The sequence below is a fragment of the Daphnia pulex genome, chromosome 11 (assembly GCF_021134715.1).
Source record: "Daphnia pulex isolate KAP4 chromosome 11, ASM2113471v1".
In the NCBI taxonomy this organism is placed as follows: domain Eukaryota; kingdom Metazoa; phylum Arthropoda; class Branchiopoda; order Diplostraca; family Daphniidae; genus Daphnia; species Daphnia pulex.
Window position 1 is genome coordinate 3,342,289 of NC_060027.1, and position 16,365 is coordinate 3,358,653.

At 43.8% G+C, this 16,365-nt stretch overlaps 1 protein-coding gene across 2 annotated transcripts; it reads right to left on the reverse strand.

The window, feature by feature from the left end:
- Nucleotides 1-2,247: 2,247 nt before the first annotated feature.
- On the reverse strand, nt 2,248-14,989 carry LOC124208191. 2 transcript variants are annotated; one of them, XM_046605936.1, is made up of 6 exons: nt 14,627-14,989; nt 9,006-9,177; nt 4,749-5,184; nt 4,557-4,679; nt 3,535-4,399; nt 2,248-3,459 (listed from the first exon to the last, which is right to left on the reverse strand). In XM_046605936.1, exons 2-6 carry the CDS (start codon nt 9,066-9,068, stop codon nt 2,949-2,951), a joined length of 1,998 nt encoding a protein of 665 aa, XP_046461892.1. In that variant the 5' UTR covers nt 9,069-9,177; nt 14,627-14,989; the 3' UTR covers nt 2,248-2,948. The 2 variants fall into 2 exon arrangements, with proteins under 2 accessions (XP_046461892.1, XP_046461891.1); XM_046605935.1 differs by having other exon boundaries at nt 9,006-9,180; nt 14,627-14,902.
- Nucleotides 14,990-16,365: the final 1,376 nt, after the last annotated feature.

Consider the following 16,365-nt stretch of genomic DNA (forward strand, 5'->3'; position numbering starts at 1 on the left):
TTACACGTCAAAATAATAAACGAGATGGCGCGCCGAAACTTTTGAAATCTTCTTTTCCCGAAAATAACTAAATCAAAAAGGCGGAACTTGTATTATCGTCGTGACTTGGCTGGCCGAAATGGCTTTAACGTGCGCCCGCTGATTTGTTTTAAAATAAATGATTGAGATTTGCAAACGTGTTTTGATCGGCTGTGTGACGCCTCGATCGAATCCGAAACGCAATTAAATATTTTGACCCTTTATTTTCCCGCGTTCACATTTCGTCACGCGATGACGACACATTAGTGAATTTAAAAATAATGAATATCAACCACGTCCAAGTCATAATTACAGTGACTCATTTTTAGTGCGACACTCGATGGTCGAGCAGTTGCGCAATGAAGTCGTCGTCATAATAATGATCGTTCATTTCATGTCTAAGATGATGGTGTTATTTTCAATGTAACGGGGCGTTTTTTGTAATTGGTAACACGCAAAGAGGGCGGAACGCGTCGTCTTGGAAAAGTGGAATGATTACATTCGATGTAATTAAAGGAAATTGGATTTCACAAAAAAAAAAAACTAAAATTAAACGCGGGTATCCTCCCAAGTTTCTCGTTGGCACCGTCAAAAGTCACGAACTTATTCGAACGAAGAATCGATTCAAACCATTTTCGAACTCAGCTGCAAGTTTTAAAAATTTAAAAATTGTTTTTAAAAAATCCGGGTCATATTTTTTGACGGTTTTATTTTTTTTCAAACAGCCGTACGGTACGCAACATTGGCGTCGGTTTTTCTTTGAGTGGAAGGGAGTTTTCGCATGCGACGCGGGACTTCCCACGACGCCTCCTCCTCCTCCCAGTATAGATCCACATCCACCATCTTCTATCTATCTATGTAGAAGCGGGTGAAAGAAGGGTGGTATATCTACCGTACACAACATCCGTCATGGAAGGAAATGACATTGAATCTCTGGCGCCCGCCAGCGATATCATCTTGCAGCAGAGCCTTTGACGTGTCGTCCCAAAAATAAACGACACCTCACGCCCAAAATCTTGCTCTTGCAGTTGCCATTGCACAAAATCCCAATCCAAGCCCAAAAGAAAAATGTCCGGATTCCCTCTACCGGGTGGGATAATTGAATCGTGTCGATTGCGTCTTGTTTTTTCCCTTTCTAAAAATTGCGTTGCCCCTAGCAACGACACACAGCTTAAAATGTAATATACCAACAAGTTGGGGTTTGAGATATGGGCGAGTTGTTAGTCCGTCTCGCCAAGATGGTGCCAATAAAAATCGAGGCATAGAAACACACACACGACCATTTTACCGTATCAATCACGTAGTCAAGAATATTCGCCGTAAAGGGGGGGTGGTTGGGGGGGGGGCCTTGTATATAAATATAGCCGAAGGTATTTATAAATATGTGACATACCAAGACGTCTGGAATGTTTTTCGACCGATTCCGTGCTGGTGGCATTGAATTCAATGTCAATCGGTGGGTGCGCCGTCGCTGCTTGCCGCTGCGGTTGTGGCCGTCTCACACGCAAAAATGTTCGGTTCTATTATCATCTCTCGTTATCTTTTAGTAGCTGTTTTATTTTATTTTTTTTAATTATTAGAAATAATGAAGTGGAATGAAGTGGAATGAAACGAACATTGGGGTGGTGTTTGGTTTTTTTGGGTCCGGCGGTTGTCCCGCACGACTTGTACAATTATGTATTATGGAATGATCTCTTCCGCATCGCCAAATCTCTTGATACAAATCCAAATAATGAGATAGAAAAAGGTATAGAAGAATGTAAGATGTAGAGAGAGAGAGATGAGAGTTTTTCAAAAGAAAATTTCATAAATGGTCGGTGAGGAAATGGGGTGGTTAACTCTCATTTTTTTAAATATATATGTTAAGGTTGTGTACAAATTCAGTTGGTCTCCTCCCTTGCCCGTCGTCTGTCTGTGTAGTAGGTGTGTAGTGTAGTGTGTAGTGTAAGTATGTAAATGTCTTGTGTGTGTGTGTGTGAATAAATAATAGAAATGTATATATCAAACCGCCCCAGAAGGATGTAAAAGATCAAAAGAAAGCCATACTTAACGGGAAAAAATTCGGAAAACATTTTCAGAATTCTGCCCGGTGGCGGAACAAAACCCAAAGAGACAGAGAGAGATAAATAAATAAATAGATATTTTTGAAAAATAAAATGGAAAAGTGCTCGGTATCCAACCGACCGAAAAAATAATCAAAAAATGAAAAGAAGAAGAAGAAGATCAAAATGAGATTATAGGAGGAGATGTAATTGAAGGCATTTTTTGAGCATATATCGAATACGCAACGAGATAGAGACTTGATGGGGGAAGGAAATTAGAAAAATGGTGTCCGGCGGTGTATAGGTGTGTATAAGGTGTAGGAGGAGGAGGAATAAATTAAAAAAAATAAACGAGACAAACCCTTTTGCGTTTCGGGGAAACTTAATTAAAACACCCAATATTAGAAAGGAAGGAAGAAAAAACCCATACAAATTTTGTTTTTGTAACATAAATGAAATCAAAAGATGATGGGAGAAATCCAGCCGATAGCGATTACTTCATCTTAGTCAATAACTCTCGATCGAGAATCGCCCATTCTAGACATCTCCTCATCAAAAGAGTTTTGTGTGTTAAATCAAACTGAATTCAATCAATAAAAACCTCATTTAACCGGTCCAGCAGATGATTTCAAATAGAGCCAAAAAAGAAAGAAAAGAGATAGAGAGAACTGGACAATGCCAAGATTCCAAATGAATACGACTCAATGTAGGGAGGGGGGGCTCGTCTAATGAAATTTAAAAATAACAATATTAATTAAGTGGATTAAAAATTAATTTTTGTTGGTTTGTCCCGTCTCGTCCTATTCGTTGTGTTTGAGTCTTAGTGGTTGTTAGTTGAACTTTTAAAATATTTAATCAGCTTCATTTGTTTTATTTTGTTTGTTTCTTTTAAGACTGGGTCTCCACGACGGACTTGCTGGGATTCCGGATAAAGTGGACGGTGCTCCAGTCGCGGAAGGGGACGGACGGCGTGACGACGCTGCCCATGCTGACGTTCATGTGCGGATGAGACGGGCCGTCGTGATCGGCCTTTTGCAGCTGCCGGTGGTAGCAGAGGAAACTGGCCACCAGGACGGAGATGACGACGCACATGGCCAGCAGGACGAACAGGGCCGAAAAGCCCGGTGCCGGCAGGCAGATGCCGTAGACGACCTCCTCGCGGATCTTGCCCTGGAAGATGGTGACGCTGGGCACGTCGCCGTCTCCGTTGGTCGAGTTGCTGTTCAAAGAAAAGGCCAAATCGACGGCCGAAATGACTTCGTAGCCCACTTTGACGCCGACGTCGGCGCTGCGCACGTGACGCTCGTGAATGGCGTACGAACGCTTCGATCGGCTCTTGACGCCCTCGGACTTCTTCTGCCGCACTTCGTATTGGCTCAAATCGTGAATGTGGGCGATGCTGAAATTTGAAAAATTGAAATTTTTGAATTTTTGAAAATTTTGGCGGGAAAAAATTAGTTTTTGAAATTTTTACTCGAATTTGTCGAAATTGAGACTGCGGGGTCCGTGCGGGAATTTGCCGGGTCCTCGTTCCGAGTATTTGTTATCTTCGGATTTTTTCTCTTCTCTTTCCAGGGGCCGGTCGATTGGCGATGGTAGAGCGACGCTGAGTCCCTGGTCCTGGGTCTGGCTGCCCGGAATGGGGATCGGGACGTCCACCACTTGAGCCTGGGCTTGAGGCGGAGGAGGTGCCACCTGGGCGGAGGCCACCGGACTGAAATTGTCCTTTTTCTTCTGGAAGAGTCCAGGGCGGGAAGAGCGTTCGGGAGAGCTGGGCTTGTTGCGGCCCAGCAGACCAAAGAACGGACGTTTGCTGCTGGTCTGAGGCTCCGGTTCGACTTCGCGGGCTGGCGGAAGTGGATTCCTCCTCTGGGCCGGATACTGCTGCTGTTGCTGGGCTACAGGCGGAGCCACCGGCAAGTTGCGGCCGGGCAACGGCTGAGGCGGCAGCTCGTAGGCGGATGAAGATTTCTGCTGGGCCGGAATGGGAACGAATGAGGGAACGGGTGCGGTGGCGGCCGGATTGTAGGAGGCCTTGGTCTCGGTGTAGGCCAGCTGCTGCTCGGCCGCCCGGCTGATGGTCTTGTCGCAGTGTTCCGGGCATCCGTGCCGGCAGATTTCCACCTTGCAGCGGATGTAGACCTGGAGCGAGTCGGGGAACTTGAAGGCGTGGAAGAAGGCGTAGCTCATGACGGTCGAGCGGCCGTCGTTGCTGCGCAGCTTCAAGAATTTCGAGACCATCTTGGGCCGGAGGACGCAGCCGTGCTCGTCCGACAGCTGGATGGGCCGGTTAACTCCGTCAGAAGCTTCGCACGACTTGACGCGCATGTCGAATTCACCTGGAACCGAAAAGAAGATCGGAATAATAAAATCAGCGACCGCAGTTATAACAACAACAAGAAGCCGGCCAAGTCAAACGGCGGATATCCGCTCGATTAATCCGCCGCCCGTTCAACTGGAAACTGGGAATCAATCGAAACAATTTTCTCTTCTTACCCGCTAGATCGTTGATGGCGACTACCATCGTCAGAGTGGAGCCGAGTGGAACGATACCACTGATTGGACTGGCCCACGGCCCTTTGCCGTTTTGAATTTCCATCCAGCAGTCGACGTTATCACCTGGTGAGAGAAATGACCGTTGAGTCTTTAAATTTCAAATGATTTCAATTTGATAATAATGAAATTAACCTCTGAAATTGAGCTCGACGACTTCGAGGTCGGCGATGACCATGGGCGGTTTGGTGGCCGTCTTCTCGTAGTCGTTGTACCACTCGCAGCGGAGCCGTTTGGCCTCGTCCCAGACTTCGATGAGCTCCTCGTCGTACTGGACGACGACCGTGTTCTCGTAGAATTTGCCCTTGGCGTCCGGCTTGGTCCCGCACCCGTTGTAGATGATGGAGAAGCGGAAGTTGGTCCGGCTCGATTTCGGGTGGACGTAGACGCAATTGTCCTGGCCGAATTGGCCCTTGGAGAAGACCAGACCGGTGAAGGGCTTGTCGAACGACAGCTGCACTTCCATGTGATCCTTGGCGCACATGACTTCGAGATTTTGAATTTGCGGCAAGTTGACGGGCCGCTCCTGTTGCCACGGCTCCTGACCCAGGGCGTTCTGCCCATTTCCTACCTAATTTTCCAGCCCAAAACAGAAAATGAAGATGTTGATTAGTGAAGATTCTAATATCCAACCGAATCATTAATGATGCCATTAAAACTTGTTTGGTCCGTCGTAAAATATTAAAAAAACGACTGGGCTGTATAGAGGAAAGGATATTTAATTATTTATATATGGATCAACCGTCGTGGGGTGTCTTGTGTTGGAAGAATGGAAAAAAAAGCAAAAGATGAAAATGGTTTTTACTTTTTTAAATTGTGGCGAGGTACTGGCGCGAGCGCGCGCTCGACTTTCATCTTTTTTTTTTATTATTATTTATTTTCACGACAGCGTCAACTATGCGCGCAAGTCGTTATAGATTAACATTAGCCCAGCTCTCTCTCTCTCTCTCCCGTCGTGATATGTCGGGGTCTTAATTATCTGCACATAAACCTTCGGGGTTTGTTCTGTATACCTGTCTACCTGATAGACGCTCTAACTGAATTTGAATTTGTCTCTTATTTTCTGTCGACTGCTTCCCAGTAATTATACACGGGCTATACAGCGCGAATAAATAATCATTTACCATTTAAAAAAAATCAAAAGAAATCGAATCGAAAGTCGATTGGCATTATTCGTCGCTTGTCATTTCAGTTTAATTTCGCCAACATTTTATTTCTTTTCAGAATTTTGACAGTTGGCCGAGGATGACAGATGGAGATTGGGACTCGGCAACAGCCAGTGCACAGAGTGATATGAAGAAGAAACCGTTTTTTTATTTTCTCCGGGTGTACCGGTGGGGGCGTTATATACGATCCGGGGCCAAATGATTTCAAAAAATCCGAAGAAAAGAATTTGATTTGGGTTTAAAAAAGGCGGATGGTGCACGCGATAGGGCGCTTCCTATATATCAAACGCCGTGACCTTTTGTCCCTCCACGCAATACGACTATTAACGCACGCATGTTTTAAATTATTTGAAAAATATAGCTACAGCAGCTCTGTTATTCTTGATGGTTTCATTTAAATTTCAACGCCAAGGCAAATAAACAAACGAGAAATCGGTAGACCGCGCGCGATTGCAATTCATGTGAATTGAAATATACCGGTGACTGAAACAGTTAGAGACTTTCTCAAGGATATCTGATGGTATGTAGCGACTAAATCTTTTTTTTCAAAAATGTCTAGAAAAAGGTGGACATTTGTTGTGTGCATTTCCGAAAAAAAGAATAATATTAGACGGATGGTTCAATAAGAACAAGGTGTATAAATATACACACACACACAGACACACAATCAGGTGACCGCAAAAACCTAACTGCACTTTTCCACCAGGCACATGCAACTTCCTCTTTCGTTCCTTCTTCTTCCTCTTTCGCCACCTTGCCTTATCCGCCTTCTTCTCCGCATTGTCAAGGGCCGTTTCCCATCAGAAACCCCCCCACGCACAATTCCACTCTTCGTCGTGTATAACTTCACCAACCAAAAAATCGTCAAGGTTCCCTCTCTCTCTTTCGCTTTCCAACAGGGGGCAATAGACGCCGAGCCCAGTGAATTTCAACCCAAAAAATAAAAATGAAAATCTTTTTTTTTTTCCATATTATAGGCTATATTCCCAGGGCTTGTATACGTATACATTCGATATACCATCGAGAGGGAGCCAGCCGGCGGATACACATATGCTTGACAGCCAAAACGGCACATGTATCTACTACCAGTAACTTTTTCGCTTGTAACTTTTTTTGGTACCGTTAAAAATACATGTATGAGCGCCGGCGAAACATTTGAAAAGAATTGCCAAGAGGAGACGAGTCTTTGCTTGTCACGGAACCCGCCAGGCATTGAGAAATAATGTTTCTTTATGTATCGACTACTTCCCCATGTGAAATATACATATGGGATAGCATTTTACGCTGACGCAAAAGGCTTGGCACATTTCGCATTTTCCCAACCTGTGAGACATTCTATTTTCTGATGATTTCGCAAGCGAATAATCAATTCTTCTCGAGGGCAGATGTTATTTTTAAATTGTTCTGATTTAGTTTTTTTTTTTAATTCGAGCGCGGGTGAAAAATCGCGTTTGTATTGTTTGAGAGGTTTGAATTTAGGCGGGACGATTTTTAATTATGTTTCGATCGATACCTAAGAATGGCTATGGCTAATTAGAATATTAGTGTCGTCTGCTTTTTTTTGTTTCTCAAGTTTCACAGTTTCGATAAGGAGACAGTCCACGTGTAAGATTATCAAGAAAATAATCACTTTTTTGGAGACGTATACACGTGGCTAACACGAAAAATAGCACAGCAAATAAATTTACAAAAATGTGGTCGTCGTATCAACTCTGGTTGTGTCTCTGTAGCATCGTTCAATCCACACTCCATGCTGTTTCTCAGGTAAAAAAACCAAGAATAGAAATGGAATGATCATGAGAGCTTTAAATAGAAGAGTTAAACCTGTTCCAAAGTTGGGAAATTTTAGCTCCTGAGTCCTGACTAGCATTTGTCATGTATGCCCTCTGTCGCTGCATGGCAGTTTGTTTCCACCATGTAACCTTTTCCCTTACGTACAGATTTGAGACCTGACTCAGCCATCATAACTACAAAGTTTTCAAGTTCTGCATGTGCAGATATTGACCCGTCATCAGCAACAACCTCAGCATCATCACTTGGGTAATAATGTCTGTTACTTTTATTCCTGCAAGATGACCTGCTAGATATTTTATCGATACTTTATGTGATGCATGACTTGCATAGATACAACATGTAAACCTTAAATTCTCCTGTTGATTAACAATTAGGGTTTACCCACTGCCTCATTTTCCCTCATTTTCAAGTTGTCCTAACTTGATGTTACTGTAAACATTTTTCGTAACCAATTTTTTCTACTTTTATTTAGATAAACTGCATCCGGCATCCCATATTCCCATCTGATTGGTGACACTCCCCTTTCTTTGAATCCCCTCTGTCCTCGTGTACGCCCATGTGAATGTGGGTGTATTCACGAGACTGAGTCCCCTATTACCTATCCTGCCTTGTGGATTCCACTTTTCAGCGGATGGATGAAACCCTTTGCGATGGATGCCTGGCTGTGGATTTCCCAGGCTTAAAGGTAGGACCAATGCATCTATATTCTCCCTTTTTGGCTATTTGATGGCGTTTATTATCAATTGTTGCAGAGTACGGAATACGATTATTCCTGAGCTAGGCCGTTGACTGGAACTTGGTTTTTTTGCCTCTTGGCATTTTTGTTGACTCAGTTAGGGTTCACTAAGCAACTCATTTGTTGAACTACTGTAGATAAGGCTTGTTTTCTTTTGTACCTCACAACTTTGTCTGTGGGTATAAACCATCAAATTGCCTAAATATTTTCACTTGAAACACTTCAAGCAAAGTGCAACTGATGAAACATTTTTTGAACAAGAGGTTGGCTACTTTTGTCTTTTTCTGAAAAGACAAGAAAAAAATGTTTTTGTTTTTCACCAACAGCGCAGCCATTTCGATCCCGTTCTAATGGTCTTTTCGTGACCGGAATCGCGAAGAGAAAAAAAAAGTCCGGGAGAATCTACTTCCGTCGTAAATATTTCGTTTCGCTTTTTTATTACATACTCGTTTCTTTTGTTCTTTTCCTCGATTGAATTGTCTCTGAAGAATTTTCTTCCGTTATGGTCAATGGAATAAGGCGGCGGCCCACCAAACAGAGATAATCCACTCATTCGTATGTGCAGCTGGGTGCTGTCTGAGCTTATTCGCCCGTTCATCACACACACACGGCCGTTTGGTTGAAATCGAAAATGCAGCCATTTGAGTGCTGTTTATTGTCTAAAGAGGCCAAGAAATGTTTCGTTGGTTACGATACCTGGAGGATGGCGAAGAGTAGCGCCACTTTGGCCAGAACGGTTGTCGACCCCCGACTTTTCATGGTGGTGGTAGATGTGGAAAAGATTGTTGGCTCCGTTCGACGTCCCTCTTGCAATCTGGCCGCGGTGCTGTTCAACGCTCGGATTTGCTCGTCTGGAAAATGTGCAAACCTGCTGGAACCGAGAGAGAGAGAAAAGTGGCAAAGAAATCATTAGTCTAACTGTAACAAGCCGGCAGGGGTGTACATATAATTTGTGTTGCATTCTCAAAGAACTTCCTGCTGGCCAGATGGACACACGAACAACGAAAAGAAAAGGCTGTCGGGGGGTAGCCTTCACCACCTGACCATCTGCTGTCGTTTTCATCTTATAGATCAACGCACTTTCAATTCTGGATTATAACGCTCAGGTGATTGCAACTTGGTTCCGTCTTAACTGGCGTGTGTTACGACGTCGTTGGTCGTCGCCATTTTTGTTTCTTTCTTCCGTTCGGGCATTGCGACGACGCTGTGGCCCTGGAGGGGTTGTTAGCGCTTGAATAATCATTGTCGTCGGCTGATTCACGATGCCCTGATTGACTGACGAGCCGCAACAAGGCGGTCAGATAACCTAACGGAAGACAGCGGCCATCAGCAATTGTCAATTCTATGGGATTGATTCAATCACACGTAGAATTTTTTCGTTTGAAATTGGCCGAAGGGAATTCACACGAAATTCTGGAGGCCGGTTTTTGTCTTTTTCTTAATTTCTGTAGAGTGAAAAAATACGGTTGGTTTTGTCTAACGTCGCCAATTCATCGACTTCCTACTTTTGATGATTAGTCAATATTGTAATGATTGTTGTGTTTTCTATTGGCTTTCCTTCGAAAAAGGAAGTGATCGTCACCAAAATAAAAAGCGGATGCCCGGAAGCGTTGACCAAAATCGGTGGTAACGAACGGATGTTGTACAACATTCCCCCCACCACCACTCGCTCGAAAATAAAATTCTTTCTTCTACCCAAAAAAGAAAACGGAAACTAATAATGGTGTGTATACAGGGTTATTGCGTGTGTGTATATATAAACACTATAGCTAGAGATAGCAATGCCATAGTCATTGGACGATTTCGAAATGTTTGATTATTGTAAACGATCGAATTTTTCTTTTGGAGAGAATCAGCCTAATAATAGTTGAAAGAAATAAAAGCAGTCGGCGCAATTGCCTCCAGGTGACTATGGGAGTTGTGCGGCGAGAGTGGTGTAGACTCGAAAGGCTATAGGAGCGAGAGTTTTTATTTTATAGACAAGCAACGGTATTTTCTGACGAAAACAACAAAAAAAAATGAACGAAACAATTTTTTTACGAGCGACTTTTTCAAGGTGGAGAGGAAGAAAAAAGTGTCGGATGTCGTGCAGTTTTTTTTTGTAATTTTCGTTCGTTTTATTTACCTAACGAGACGCCAACAGCGGAGGTACAGCCGAGAGTACGGTCTAGAAATGATGGGATATATACAGCCGTCGCCACAGCAGTTCATCAAAAAATGGTCGAGGCCAATAGTCACGCTTCGACTGGCTCTGGATTTTGATGATGACTGTATATATTCCGTTCTTCTTCAAAAGATGGAAAAGAAAAAAAGCCAACCCTCCCAGTTATCTCTCTACACTATATAGAGAACTGCCGCAAGGCGATGTATCACGTCCCGACATATATCATCCATATTGGGGAGAAACCAGAAAGGAGCTAGCTAGAGAGATAAGCGCGTCACATCCCACCCAACCAAACCCAAAACCTAGCCAAACTTTGGGGTTCTCAACACCCATGGCCGATCGTGGAAGAAACTTAACGGTTTCACCAGTTCCCCCCTCTCGTTCCTTTCTCGCTCTGGTATGACCACCAGTTGCTTGTTGTTTTCTCGTCCGGCCAACGCACCTGTTACGTCGCAGTTATATATTTTTAAAGGAGCATTCGCGGGAAACCGGCCCAGCGGCCAATGCGCTTGATGATGGCCAGTTTTACAAATTTTTTCCCAGCCGAGCCAATTTTTGTCCACACCATTCGGGCGAAAAAAAAATAACGAAATAGATTTTTCATGACGCTGCGATAAAAATTTTTAAAATGTCGGAGAGAATGCGGGTCATTTCGGTCCACTAAAGCGCGGCAGCATCATGCCAGTGGACCACACAGCGGCGCTCGTCTCTCTCCAACTGTTTGATTTTCATCAACGGAACCGTGTGCAATTTGTCGCTTTCCTTGATTGTCTTACAAGTGAACAGACGGACCAGACGTCAAATTGTTTTTTATTCTTGGCTCCAGGAAGAATGGCTCAGAAGCTGATGGGAACAACAACCAAACCCGAAAAATTGTGGCCAGCGATGTGGTTGACTCGATGACACGACCGCAGTTGCTCATCTTTCTTTCATTCTTCTTCGGCACACGCTCACGAACGATGTCCAGTCCAGGCTGGGAATCATGGGAAAAAAGACGGTCGACTAATGGCGGGTAGGAACTTTTTCCGAGTCTCAGAGGAATCTTTGTCATTTTCTTGTTTCGAAAAAATAACATTCTGCTGCGCCAAAAAAACAAAAATAAAGGTTTGAACAGGTTGGACACAGTGTATAGTGAGACTGGACACGCCAGCACGACTGACGTCACAAGCTTCAACGGTTCATGGAACCCCCTTTGGGCGGCTCACGCTAGGCTTGCCAGATGATGCGCCAGCCGGTTGGAAATCATCATTTAATCTTAATCTCAGCAACAGTCTATAGACTGGCTGGCTGTGCTCTGCTCTGGGTGGAAGGCTCTTTTCTTTTTCCGGGTTCCAGAAGCAGCTCGTCAAAACGCTCAATCGTTTGAAGAAGAAACGGAATTCCAACGGGTTTACCGGTCGTACGTACATATAAACCAGCTCTCTCCTAACGCGCAATCTGTCGGAATTTTTTTGTTTTTTTCTTGTTGTTCTCAAGTACAAATGGCTGGCGCGGTCAAGGGTGTTATTTCCGCACTGTCAAGACCATCCGGCGCTCCAGCAATTGGCATCTTGTGAAAAAAGACAAAAGCGCCAGGTTGTCGATGGTTTGAGAGCAACGAACCGATTGGTGGAAAACGTTCAATTTTTTATTTAACGACGTGTACGCCAGAGAGAGACTCGGGTGAGTTTGTAGAAGCAAATGGAAGATGTGGTCGTTTTTAGTTGCAAGTATCTCAATAATAATTGGATTAAGAACGATGAGAGAATGTCTTTTGCCGATGATGGCGACCTTTTTTTGATTACGTCAACTCTTGAACTTGGACCTTTTGCAGCCCTAAATATCTTGTGGCTTTTGGGCTTTTGACTTTTGTCGTTGCGTGGTTCGTTCATTTTCCTTTTTTTTCTTCCCCCTCTTATTATATAATAGACTGCGCCGTGTGTCTGTGTCATGATGGAATTAAAAAGAAAAAAGGAAAAGGCGACGATAAGAAAGTCGAGTTGTAATCTCTCCCTTCTTCTATATCCACCCTCACTTTTTTGTTCGTTGTAATCCGATGGACGCGCGGGAGTCACTTGAGATGATGCGGATGTGGACTCTTCGCCTCCTCGTTGAGGCCACTAGTGGCAATTGCGGGTGAAGATCATCATCACGATCTTTCGTGATGTTGAAACACACAACATCTTATATTTCATTTTTTTCCCCCTCAACTTGTTATTTTATTATTTCTTTTTCTAATTTGTTAAACCTTGCACCGGCACCGGTTGTGTGTCGTTCCTCACCGTGGGGTTTCTCGTCAAAAGGCGACACAAACAGTTATTTAGGAACCGGCTGTCGTCACCGACACAAAGACAAAACTTTTTTCTTCGAGCAAATTCCGTTGCTTTTCTCTCGTTTCTTCTTTGACAGTTTCTGGTTTCGCTTGCCAAAAAAACCAGGAAAGATGAATTTTCTCAGCTAATTTAGCTATTCCCTTGTCTCTCTTTTTTTGAATTGTTATCCGTCGCTACCAAATAGAGACACTTGCCATTTGCGTCTGACGTATTTCGGCGAAAATGCGGAAGAATACCAAAAGGTAAAAAAGACTGTAGTGGCAAATAGGTAACTGGTAACCCCACCCAACAGGTAAATGACCGTAGACGTCATGAGTCAACCCGTAGAGCAATAACACACAGACACTAAAACGGTGAAGGCCTCGGCCATGTCTGGGGATGAGACGGTGGGGAGGGAAAGCAAAATTCGTAACACGTCTCTACATAATATTCCAGTGTCCTCCAGCCATTTTTCTACATACCCCCTCTCAATCACACACCCAAGGTAACTGTAACTGTATGTGTGTGTCTGGCAGGGGGGAAAGCTTTTTTCTTCTTTCCAAGATGCGGAGAGGGAGATCTTTTCTACTATTACGCCATAACTCTCCGCGTATATACCGTTGCTCGCCGACGTACCTCAAAAAGAAATACTAGGTCTAGGAAAAAAATATACAAGCGATTCTATCTGGCCTATCGAGAACCAAACTAAGCGAACCATTCAGAAAGAGAAAGAAAAAAAGGTGGAAACCAAAAAGGGCTGGTGGAAGAAGAACCCCAGACGCAGCACACGCACCTTGTTATAAAACCAAGGGCTCTCCATGTGTGTGTGTGAGTCAAAAAGAAAAAAAAGAACTGAGGGTTATTCTTTATTTCTTTTTTTCCTTTTCCTTTTTTTTTTTTAAATTTTTTGGCTGCTGCTATCGCATAGGGATAACGGCACTTATCCTGGAACGAAGGAAGACCCGACGACTCAAAAGACGACACGCTTGAGGAATGCTTTCCCGTGTGTTTATAGTATATTTCTTTTAAAATCCCCAAATGTTTTTTTCTTCTTCAAACCCACCCTTCATGGAGAGTATGTGTATATTCTTCTTTCTTTTTCTCTCAACAATCCTAACCTAGAAAAATTAATTCCTCGAGGCTTTTATTATTATTATTTTTTCTCTTCATTCGAACCGGGTGGGTTATTCCCAAGTTATTTCATTTTTTTTTTCTTCCTTTCTATACATATACCGTATTGATGCTGAGGCTCTTTTTGGGGATATTCTTTTTGTTATAGCGTCTATGAACGCTGCCGCGGGATTACATTCATAAATACACCACCGGTATAATCATAGAGCTCCTTTCAACAACCAGAAGAAGAAAAAAAAAAAGAAAGAAAAGCAGCGGAATGTTGATGAGCAGTTACCTGAAAAAAAAGGTAGTCTATCTATAAGAAAAGAAAAAGCCCCCGAGAGCTTACGTGCGTACCTCAACCCCCCCTATCCCCGCCCATCGTTTTTTCTTCTTCTTTGCCCCCGACTCATCTTTTTTTCTTCTTCTTCTTCTCTGGATGATTGTTCAACAACATTTCTGACCAGGAGTCAAGTCTTGACCCAATTCCCCTCCGGTTGTCATGACCATGAAGGCGGAAATCAATCGACATTCTCGTGTGTGTCCGTCTAACTGAACTCTCAACTGGTTCTTCTTTTCGATTCTATGTAACCCTGAGGTCCGGTTTAACAGCCAACGGGATGAATTTCAAAATAATGAAACACGAATGCCGGTCAATCTCGTGGCCGCCAATGCGCCAGACATCCCAAACATTCCCCAAAAACTCAAAGATGGACACGTTTTTTTTAATATGAAAATTTTCTTCTTACCTTTTCAATTAGCTAATGGGAAACTGTCGGGTTGATTGGATGGATCCGAATGGAATTTGTGAGACACGATGGTGTAGTAGGGGAGTAGCCCAAGTCCTTCCGTTTCTTTATCGAGAGGAGGAATATAAATCAACCCAAATTGAATGATAGAACCAACGAGGAATGGCAGAAGACAGGAGTGTTGTAGTAGAGAGAGAGGAGCTGCTGAAAAACACTTGCACCGGTCGAAGCGATCCGAAGAAGACTGCCACTGACGGTGGTCGCTGCTAGGTGTATGAACCGTTTGAAAATCGTCCTCAAAAAGAGCTGCAGGTGCTGTTGCTCCAAGGCCTGCGGCAAAGGGGAGGAGCTGTAGGGAATGGGAAGGAGGAAAAAAAACAGCGAGGTACGTACATGAGTTTGTTGTTGGGGGGTGGGGAGAAGGAAGAACGATGAGTGAGAGATAGCTGCGGGCAGGAGAGAGAAAGAAGAAGAAGAAGAAGAAGAAGAGAGTTCTTCTAGCGGACTTTCGCCTCACTGGTTATTACACCAACCTTGACCGTCGCCGCATTGCACACACGTCGTTTTTTTTTAATATTTGAATGCTTTGCCCAGCCAGCAGCAGGACCGGCGTCTCCGCTGTGCCGGCCAATCTTTTTTTAAGGGAAATCGATTGCATACTGTACACCCCTTGCGTCTAGACAAATGCCTGGCCAATGGCCCGTCGAATATCCCGAGTGATTATTTTACCTTAAACGTTTTAGGGTTGCTGGTTGCTTGTATTCAAATCATTCCGCTATTATAAGAGATTCAAAATGCCACAGTGTCCTACATTTTCCATCCGGCAATTAATGAATTAATTCCAAATTGTAATCAACAGCTAGTTATATCAAACCGTTTATTTAAAATGTGGCCAATCACTGGCGACACCATCACACCAGGAAGACATAAACATATTGAGCAACGGTGCTCGGATTCTAATGGACTTTCCAATGAGAAAAGGTGGGAGGAAATATTTTCCAGACATCAGCTGGACCCCGTGGAAAGTGAGAAAAAAAAGCGGAAAAGAAAAACGAAAACAAGAACGAAACGTTCCCATCAGAGTCTGGCCAGTGTGGGTGCTGGGCAGCAGCAGCAGCAGCAGCTATACAAGTTGATGCGTGTTCAACGCACCGTGAATGGCCAGCCGGGGACAGACTGCTGCTGCTGCTGACTGCCGGAATGTCCGTCCGCCAGACGACGACATGAGGGAAAATAGAAAAACACTTCCGGGTGGTTTTTTTGTTCACAGGTCTCCTCCTCTCTGATGATTCCTTTTTCCGCTTGCGGGGCCATTCCGCTTATAGATTTTTCGGGTCTGTCGTCTGGTTATGTATCGAGTCTCAGTTGATATTTTTTGTTGTTCTGTTGATTCATAATTCAGCATCCAGCCGGAACCGATCGTTTTTCTTCCAAGTTTGTTGCCGACTTGTGGCGATATCATCGGCCAAAAGCGGCGATTTGAATCTTTTCTCATGCGCTCGACTGGCATTTGCATGATTATCATCAATCGCTCTTCATCACATGTTTATGCAAACCTGCTGATCATCCAATGGCTTTATTATGCAACCCCCTCCAAAACACAAAAAATATTGGCGGATAAATTCTTTGGGTATTCCATAATAATTCCGGTAAATAAATACAAAATCAAACGCCCAAATTGCGGATAAAAGCCCAGCCGGAGGGAAAAATTGAATATCGAAACGGGGCGCGCGCATCTG